At 41.4% G+C, this 10,424-nt stretch overlaps 1 protein-coding gene across 1 annotated transcript; it reads right to left on the bottom strand.

Moving 5' to 3' along the window:
• Nucleotides 1-531: 531 nt before the first annotated feature.
• LOC137791595 (high-affinity choline transporter 1-like) lies at nt 532-8,249 on the bottom strand. The gene is made up of 9 exons (XM_068586655.1): nt 8,245-8,249; nt 5,622-5,814; nt 5,275-5,388; nt 4,854-5,009; nt 4,427-4,575; nt 4,109-4,252; nt 3,766-3,919; nt 3,297-3,514; nt 532-1,482 (listed from the first exon to the last, which is right to left on the bottom strand). The coding sequence occupies exons 2-9, from the start codon at nt 5,803-5,805 to the stop codon at nt 961-963; spliced, it is 1,641 nt and encodes a 546-aa protein (XP_068442756.1). The 5' UTR covers nt 5,806-5,814; nt 8,245-8,249; the 3' UTR covers nt 532-960.
• Nucleotides 8,250-10,424: the final 2,175 nt, after the last annotated feature.

Below are 10,424 nucleotides of genomic sequence, written 5' to 3'. Positions count from 1 at the left end.
TACTGAGATATCTGAAGACACAATTGATAAAGAGTTGTGTTACAGGAAATGTGCAAAGAACCCTTAGCAAAGAACCCTTAGCAAAGAACAACCATTTGTCAAGTCAGCTCATGAGAGTGAGCAATTCATGTCATCATTGCGACAAACACTCTATACACTGCTGTTTGGAGAGTCACCGCAAATTCATACGTTTCCCCACATATCCTCAGTCATGAGAATCACAACCAGCATGCATTTAAACACAGCAGCAGGCCTACGTGTGACCTATCCCATTCCTCTTCCCTTGTTTGAGAGCTCTCGAGGAGTGTTGTGGCTTTATGCTTCTTGTATCGTCACTGTTGTAGTTGTACTATTCGTGGGTTATCTAAATCACTGTTAGATACAAAATGCACGGAGACGAGGATGCAGCACAAGTTAGATTCTTTACTGCTCGGGCAGGAATCAACTGCAGACATGAACAATCTATCACAGTACTCCGTGGTAGTGACAGTCAAACACATTTGAGCACCGAGTGCTCGATCCAATATACCACAAGGAGTACCTGAGGACCATTTTGATCCAACTGCTCCCTCTACTGTTCAGCCGTACGCCATGTCCTTTATTCTTCAAATGCTGAGCCTTCATCCCTCGTCCTCATTATGTGGCAAATCTGTGCAATTTAGTGCACATACAATCTGAAGGGTTTGTGTTAGCCACAGACATTTTGACAAAAGTTGTTGCTCTCTCGTTGCATCAAAGGAAGTATGGGATTAAATCAAATGTAAAGCTAAATCACTGGAAGTCTCCTATTAAAAATGTCTACTTTTTGCCTTGATTCATAGACACACAAAGAAATGAACTACACGAACAAATAATATTTATTGATTTGGTTTATATTAAATTATTGGTACTTGAGTCAATAAAGGGATTTTAAAACCACTCCCTCTCAGGTAGGAGCTCCCACATGCAGAAAGAAAGTGTTCAAGTCGAGAGGACAAGTGAGGCTGTTCTTTCATTCTCCTTCTCCTCCACATCCGTTGGACCTGGTGCTGTGTAAGTCATGTGTGTGTCTGTTTCAGCGTCACTTATTCTTTTCAACAAGCCCTTCTCGGACAACCACGAAGCAAAGCATGAAACTCCTAAAATAGTCGCCATGCTGATGAGCATGATTGCAGTGCGAAAAGGGAACAAGCGGTATCGGTGACCGTCCACCATCTTGTCCCACGGCAGCGGCAGGATGTCAGGAAGGCCCATCAGTGGTTCTCCCACCAGAGCTCTGAGCAGCAGTGCCAACACAAAGCCAGCACAGGCACCGTAGTGGTTCACCCTCCTGGATAAGTAGAAGACGCTAATCACCTGAGGAGCCATCATCGAATATAAGACATCTGCACTGATGATCCAGAACAGATGAATAGACTTTGACGTCAAGGCCAGACCTGCTCCTATTATTCCACACAGGAGGACTGACCCTTTCACCACAGCAAGAATCATTTGTTCTGATGCCTGAAATAGAGGAAATCATTTAATGAGTCAAGACATTTCTTTCGATGAAACTAATACATGGATCGGACAATTGGTTTTCAAGGTATCGTCAATTTAAATGTTGGAGGCAGCATTGTATGTGAAATGCTTCCTCTCTCATGTGATTTCTAGATTATTGCTTCAATTCACCCTCTCAGCATCAGCTGAGCTCCCATTGCAAAGAGAATTAAAAAATATATATATCTCTGGTGGCTTCAGGAAAACCTTTCACATAACTTACGCCCCCTGAATTTTCCTTCGAGGATCAATAAAGTAATTATCTATCCATCGATCTTTCTCCATGCATGGCCTAATCGCAGACCTACCAACTCTCACGGCTTCGCCGTGTGACACGCTTTTTCATGTTTTCCCACGCTCAGACGCCACAACCAATATCTCACGGCGTTCATTCCTTTACAAACTCCCCGACTGTAGTTGGCGCTAAAGAGCGCATCTGTAGACCTATTCGCTGCATAGACTTACTTCTTTCTTATTATTATTTATCTGCGGCGCATCTTACAGACACAGTCGCGCCCCCCCCCCCACCTGTCGACAAAATCTCACGCCAAGTTTGTTTTTTTTAAAGTTGGCAGCTCTGTAATCGCAACCTCGCAGACTCGCTGGCATGACTGTAAAGTAATTTATTTCCCTAAACCAGGGGTGTCCAACACAATACAATGCCCCACCAGCAGCTACGAAGTCGCTCATTTCACAGCGTGACACGGGAAACCTTCGCAGACAGTGACTTCATAACAAAGTGCGTCACTCAAGTTGCAGGAATAATGTGAATTCAACATGAATTCAACATGAATACAACATGAATGCGGGCCCTATCTCTCACTCTGAGGTACGCTGCTCACTCGGCTCCGCCCTGCAGCGGTTTTCGAGAGATGACTGACCTCTTCATGAACTGAGTGACCCTCGATGGTTGGCACTACACGTTATTCACAGTAACGGTATAAGCAGAGGCACAAGGTTAGTTAAAGTTGGCAGACACGATCCCTGTGAGCTTGCGCGTGCCCTGTGTCTCTTTGTGTGCACGTCTGTCTCTGCGTGCGTTTGCGTTATTAATGCAAAGTAGTGGTAAGTAAACGTAATTATATTTTTAGTGCCTTTGTAACAAGATGTACTAATTATGTCAAAGTGTTGGAATGGATATTAAATATTTAAATACAAAGTAGTAATGCGTGATACCTTTTTTGCATTAAATTATACCAGGATGTTTGCTGAAATTAATTGGCTAGCCCTACCCAAAAAAAAACAAGTCTACTGAGAACCAAAATTACTGACAGCCATGTCTGTGATGTTCTTCGCATCTCAACCACCAAACTGACCTGCAGCATCCTTCAGTCCGAGACGCAGCACCACTGCTCCCACTGTGCAGTGATGCGTGTTCATAGGTGAGTTAAAAATATATTACTCTGAATTCCCGCGTTAATAAGCCCAATTACGTAATCAATTCAAGTTGATAACATTTTATAACAAATGTTAGTTGATTTGCTAACGACCCTAAACTTTTGCACAACGAGCCTAAATATACCCATCCATTGTGTTTCTCCCTGGAAATTGTCTTGCTGATGAAGCTCACATTGCAAATAACTTTAAAAAAAAAGACCTATACCCTCGCAGAGCTAATATCATAGCTGTAACGACTTTCTAGGCCTAAACAATTCATTTGTTATTAGAATAGTTACATGTATTGTTTTCTAATCAAACATTTATTCAGTATTTTTTTTTTTTTTAAAAAGCAACAAAATAAATGCCACTATATGAGTCATGGTAATGTAAGATGTTACCCTTTTGTAGATGAGGTTCTTGAAGATATTTCGGCCCAGTAGGGACGCGGCAGACAGAAGTGCAGAGTCAACCGATGACATCACAGAAGCAGCGAGCGCTCCCATACCAAACAGTGAGACGTAAAAAGGGCAAAGATGCTGAAGGGCGATTGGCAAGATCATCCCGGCTTTGTCCTGTTCGTACGGGCTGGGAGAACCGAAGCTGGTCTCGTTCCAATCTGACAAGACAACAAACACATCTAAATGCAACAGACATATTAAACAGTTACATGAGTGGAATTTGGTGAGAGATGTTTGATGGTGTAGAAGACATTACTGCCTATTGTACATAGTTCTTTTTGTGGAGGATGTTTCACATTACTGCACAATTCTAACATAGCAGACTCATGACTCATCACAGCTACTATAACACTAAAGACATTATAATTTCAATAGCAAAAACAATGAGAACAGTGTTAAATCTAGATACTGGTAGATGCAGCGACTGCCCCAATGACAAGTGACGGGATGGCAAGAATAGGCAATAGTACTGCTCCAGCATAGCAGGTGATTTTGGCTTGCGCATCAGTGGCTGTAGACAGGACTCTCTGGTAGAAAGCCTGGTAGCAGATCCCTCCAACAGCCTTAAGGAATACAAACCAAGTTATTGTTGAGGAAACATCACATGGCAGGTATGTTCCATTACAAAGTGCTTAACAAAGGTATGGACAATGTTTGTCCATGTAGCATTTCAGGCTATGTGGCTTATGTCATCACAGCATAGTGTTTCTTGTTGATCTTACATATTTACTAAAGACACAAGTGTCCATTACCAATAGCAATAGGTCATCTATCCAGCGACCTGCTTCTTCCGGCTCTATCCTGCCAATCCATGGCTCTTGGTAAAGTTTGGTCACTGCAGCAACAGTGATGTTGGCAGAGGAAGGGTTTGCCAGTATGAAAGGCACACAGAGCCACTGAAGTGAGGAAATTACAATAGGATAACAAGGACAGTATATTAGTCCTGCACTAGCTGTACAGCATTGAGCTCAAAGCACATGCTGCAGTCTACCGAAACATGCTCACAACAACAAAGCTGTTAAATCATGTGTCAAATGGTTTGAGTCTTCTTTAAAATGTAGTGTTTGTACCAAGCCAACAAATATCAAGCCAAGCTGGATGACATCAGTGTATGCCACAGAGTACAGTCCTCCCATTAGCGTGTAAAGGACTGCCACAGCAGCAGAGATGCACACAGCCATCGAGGAAGAGATATCCATGACCACGCTGATCGTCCCTCCTGTAACCACAAACAGAGGGAGGTACCCACAACTTTACCAAAACTCAAACTCAGAAGCTTGTTTGAGTTAAAAAACATGCTAACTCAAAACTTGATTGTTTTTTCTTCTGTTTTTATCAATGTATCTCATCTGCATCATACGTACATTAAAATGTCTCTCTATTTGTACAGAAACACATTTTTCACTGTATATTTGTGGTGTAAAATCCTATGTAGTCCAGATTGAACTTGCTGATTCTGCAAGGACATCATTTATTAAGTTGTTGTTTGAGACTTACCCAGTATACCAAGTATGCATGCTATCCACAAGATATCACCAATGAGACTGGGAATGAAAAGAACTGCAGCTACAGCGTTGCCATATTTCTCCTGAAATGGGTCCATGAGGGTGACATAATTCTTTGACCGAATGGGTTTGACAAAGAAGAGTGCACCTGAAGTCACACAAACAAAAACATCAGAGTTCAGTTTTTGGTCTGACAGATTAATCACCAGTAAAATGTCCTCATCTTTAATGGTTATGTAATAATGTCAGTCTTTTTTCAGGAGTATGTGTAGTTTAGAAAAAATATAAAAATGCTGGTATTTTTGGCAACCTACCGATATAATGCATTAGCTATTATTGAAACAATCTCTGTATGATATGGGTTTTACTGTGTATCACGACAACAGTAAGCTGTTGTAATTGACCTCACTCACCTATAATGAAGCTAATGACGTAGGCAAGGGGTCCAGTGGCCCATACCAACCCCTTTGTTGGATTATAGACCATTTCAGAAATACCCAAAATATAGCCTCCTCCCACCCAAGTGGCTGAAAAACAACAGGACACATACAGGTTATACTACAGAGAATTAATGAATCTAGGTCCACCACTTATACATTGATGGAATTAAATAGATTAAAATGAATTTAAAACATTTGCTTTAAGTTCCCTGATTTCAAAATAAATGTCCCTGAATTGTTTGCTATAACAAACACATACAGCCCCATTCAGTGACGATGTTAATCTATGATGTTATTATTAATATCATCACTATTTTTACCTGTCATAGTACAGATGCTGACCCAGATGTTTAGGTCCCGCCCACCAACCATTATAACTTCACTGCGTTTCCCAGTGCACTTCTTCTCCTCACGCTTGGACTTCCTGGATGCCCAGATGCCCATGGCCAGAATCAGTATGTAAAACACTCCTATGGACAGCAGTCCCAGCCAATTTACCGCCATCCTCCAAGTCTGTCGGGGAAAGGACACCCACATTTTTTCTATTAGTTTTTTAGAGAACGCTGTACATTGAGCGTGCATTGTTCACAGCAGTGGCGGGCTGTGTGTTTTCGACTTCAGTCTTCAGTGATTGCCGTATAGTCCACATCACGGGCGGACCTGGGGAAAAAAGTGTGCTGGGAGTTATGGTCACAGACTGACACACTAAAGCATGTTGTCCAAGTCAACAACCAGTCACATTTATCCATCCATCCATTATCCAAAACCGCTTATCCTGTTTTATGGTCGCGGGGCGCTTGAGCAAATCCCAGCTGTCAATGGGTGAAGGCAGGGTACACCCTGGACAAGTTGCCAGTCCACCACATGGCAGACATAGAGACAGACAACCATTCACTCTCACATTCACACCTACGGGCAATTTAGAGTCAAATAAACCGTATGTGTTTGAACTGTGGGAGGAAGCCGGAGGGGGAGAACATGCAAACTCCACACAGAAGGACCTGCCAGACCAGTATCCGAACCCGGCTGTGAGGCGCCAGTGCTTGCCACTGCACCACCGTGCAGACAGACCGTCGTGTAGAAGGAGGTTTCATGTATTTTAACCTACTCTTCCATAGATAAAGATAGTTGAAATGTGATTGGATAAGATGCTGTTAACCAGCTCCCAAGCAAACCACACCAGAGGTCTGAAGGAGCAGAGGAACAGATGAAGACAGCTGTGCAATGAGAAAATAAGCTAATAGGGAAAAAATAAGAATAAAACATGTAGTGTATTTGTGAAAATCAATTACATTATTAAATAGCTATTGCTTTTAATTATAAAAATACAAAAGAAAAACAAAATATTATAAATAGCTATAACTTTGTGATTCTGTTCAGGCCAACAGAGAAGGCTTAGAAACCCTGACTGCCCGCCACTGGTTCACAGCTACGCACGGTCTTATGATTTTATGTAAATTTCACTTTGCTGCGAGTTGAGCAAAATTTGCACGACACACATTTTAAATGTATGTCCTGTCCCTCTCTCTACATTTCTCTCTCCCCCTTTCTCTCCCTCTCCATCGCTTCCTCCCTCCCTATCTCCCTCTCTCTCTTTCTGCCTCTCTCCATCTCCCTCCATCTCTCTCCCCCTCTTTCTCACTCCATCTCTCTCTCTCCTTCCCTCTCTCTCTCTCTTCCTCTCTCCCCCCCTTTCTCTCACCCGCTCTCGCCAGAACATTTGGATCAAACAGGAAAACCAGGAAAAAATGTCTCCAAAATGACTAAGCAACGGCGAAAAAAAGCTATGTGCAGAACAAATCCAATCACATCCAAGGACAAAAAGATTTCAGACAAAAAGGTTCAGAGGTACCAATCTGACCCTGCATTTTAAAAGAAACTCTCCATAGTCAGAAGATATAACACAGAACCTGATTTTCGGAACAGACCAAAGACATTTTCAAGAACAGGAAGAAAAATGTCTATCCCAGAGGTGTCCATGTGACCGGAACTACAGGCAAAGAAAAAGACAAGGTCTTTAAACCCTATATCACAGTGACCCAGCATTCAGGCTACGTTGCGCTCTAACCAACAGTATCACTGTGATACTGTTGGTTAGACCACTGTAAGCAACGTAGCCTGAATGCTGGGTCCCTGTGATACTATCACAGGGACCCAGCTGTAACCAACAGTATCGCAGTGACCCAGCATTCAGGCTACGTCACATACAGCGCCGTAACCAACGGTATCAAAGTGACCCAGCATTCAAGCCTTATTACATACAGCGCTCTCCCCAGAAGAAGAGAGAGAAGTTGACTACCAATGCTATGTTTCGCATTCATCACAAGTTGCAACGTGCACTCCGAATGGAAATCACCACCGACCAACTCCACAGCCAGAAGTTGAAGCCCAGCCTGTGATCTACGATGTGATGCAAGCTGCAACAGCTTCCTTTGCTCAAAGAATTTGGCATGGACCCACCTACGTCTGTACAGTGTGTCACAGGACCCTATTTCTGAATCAAGTGAAGCTTTGCAAAAGGTCTAAATATGTCAAAAACTGTGATGTGGTTTTTAAGCTACATTATGGAAATTTCTTGCAAAATTTCCATAGTGTGGCTAACCCTAACCCAATAACACATTTTACTACTGGTAATGTTGGCATATATAATGTACCTCAATAACCTCAATAACACATCTCACTACCGTAATATATATATATATATATATATATATATATATATATATATATATATATATATATATATATATATATATATATATATAATATTTTATATATATATATATATATATCAAATTTCTTGCAAAATATTCTAGTTAAACAATACAGTCCCAACAAAAATACAGCTATAACTCCATATAACACTATCAACTGACAGGCAAAAAAAATAAGATAATAGATCATAATAATGATAGATACTAATAGAGACAATTATGTACTCACACACTGTAGACTTCTGAAGAAATGTAATGAAAAGAACAAATATCTTCAGGTCTAGAGGCAAGAGGGTGTGACTGAGTATCAGGATTAATCACATAGTTCTAGTTTAACAAGCTAAAGAAGCACAGTCCTATATATATATATTTTTAATATCTGCTGCTTGGCTTAATTGATGTATCATTAGTCTGAACGCCTTCCATTAAACATAAAATATTACCCCTAAAGCATTACATTCAAAGTTAATGAAAATAAATAATGAAAATACTTGACATTCTTACTCTCTCAAGGTAAAACTAAAATCTAAATAATATTTTCTCCAAAAATAATTATAAACCCTCAAAAGGCGGAGGATTGGATATTTTATCTAAAAGCAGAAGAAAGCTTGTGCTCTTCATTATTATAGCTCACCATGTTTGTCTCCCTCTTGTTTGTCACTTCCCACCTCTGAGTGGAAGTTTGCCTCACTGACACTGAAGAAAACAGTTTTGCAAAACTCACAGAACGGTGAAGTTGAGGGTACTCCACAGACAGGACTGCAGCTGGAGGGACTTTCAAGTTATTAAAGCTCTAAGCCGTTTACATCATGGGGGATTGTTACGTTAATGGTAATGTCTAACAAATTAACCCTCTGCAGTTTGCCTAATTTTCCTGCCCCTAAACTAACAGGTAGTGTTTGTTCAGTTAAGTAAGATGACCAATTACAACACGTCAGCAGTGCGAGGGTTGTACTCTCAAACTTTATTGCTTGGCTTGTCAGGACACCTTCAAAGTTGCAATAGATGAAATGTGTCAAACAGAGAAATTAACAGTTTTGTGTTTCAATCCAGCTGTGATCCGCTGTGTGTATATTGACAATGTTGGAGGATTCCCGGCCTTCCTCACCAGGCAGTTGGCTGATGTGTGACTATCAATCAATCAATAAACACACTGTGTAGGAAGTGAGTGGTTTAACAACAAATATGGTTTATTTACTTGCACCAAAAAAAGGCAAAGCCTATCGTTGTATCGAACGATGTTGGTTCTGGTCTGAAATCAAGACAGAATATCCTGAGATCGCCAAAAAAACTCTGAAAACCTGCTTCCATTTTCAACATCCTGTCTTTGTGGAGCAGGGTTTAAGTTAAGCAGTACATAAAGGTCTAAGTTACAGAGTAGACCGGATATAAAGAGCACACGTCGGGTGTCTCCCATCACTCGGACACACTCATGGCTCACACTGCAGAGAAACAAGCTGAGGGTTACCACTAATTCATATGTATCACGCCGTATTAATCGCCCACACTGTGAAGGCCAGTCTGTGAAAAAATTGTCAGTCACGACACCGGTCCGTGGCGTAAAAAAAGTTGCCTTGTAGTACAGCCATTTGTCAAGTCAGCTCATGAGAGTGTGCAATTCATGTCATCATTGCAACAAACACTCTATACACTGCTGTTTGGAGAGTCACAGCAAATTCATACGTTTCCCCACATATCCTCAGTCATGAGAATCACAACCAGCAGCAGGCCTATGTGTGACCTATCCCATTCCTCTTTCCTTGTTTGAGAGCTCTCGAGGAGTATCGGAGGACCATTTTGATCCAACTGCTCCCTCTACTGTTCAGCCGTACGCCATGTCCTTCATTCATTAAATGCTGAGCCTTCATCCCTCGTCCCCTTTATGTGGCAAATCTGTGGTGCAGGATCATGTGTACGTAATGATTTTACCCCACAACTCAAAAGTACCCACATTGAGCGCTTTAATAGCACCATTTTGTACATTTCATTCAAGCGTGCAATTCTTTTTGACCCAGACATCAATGCATGATGGTGTGTAAAGGGAACAAGCTGAGTCAAATGAAGTTATGCTTGCTGTTTGCTTCAATGATGCATCTGTCTGCCACTACTGAAATAAACCACTTAACAGCTACTCCACAAAAGGACATTTCCTACACTTTTCCTGCTCTAGAGGGCACTAGCTTCTTAGTAGTCACGTGCACATCAGTACAGGTGGTTGGTCTTTACCCATTCAGAAGAGAGAGCTCAGTCCAGGCAACATCTTCCTCAGCTTCCATCTCAAGTAAGTATTAAGGTTACCATTACCATTAACTAAGGAACCTACTGTAAATACCATACCATATGTTAGGAGTATTAAAAAAGGGTTTTTATAGCTTTTGCAACTTAACATGTGTAAAGAAGTAAATGGTT

Source organism: Clinocottus analis, unplaced genomic scaffold (assembly GCF_023055335.1).
Source record: "Clinocottus analis isolate CAN_PGR_092001 unplaced genomic scaffold, fCliAna1.0.p SCAF_20, whole genome shotgun sequence".
Taxonomy (NCBI): Eukaryota; Metazoa; Chordata; class Actinopteri; order Perciformes; family Cottidae; genus Clinocottus; species Clinocottus analis.
Note: the sequence above shows the minus strand (reverse complement) of the source record. Positions and strands in the feature narration are given on the sequence as shown.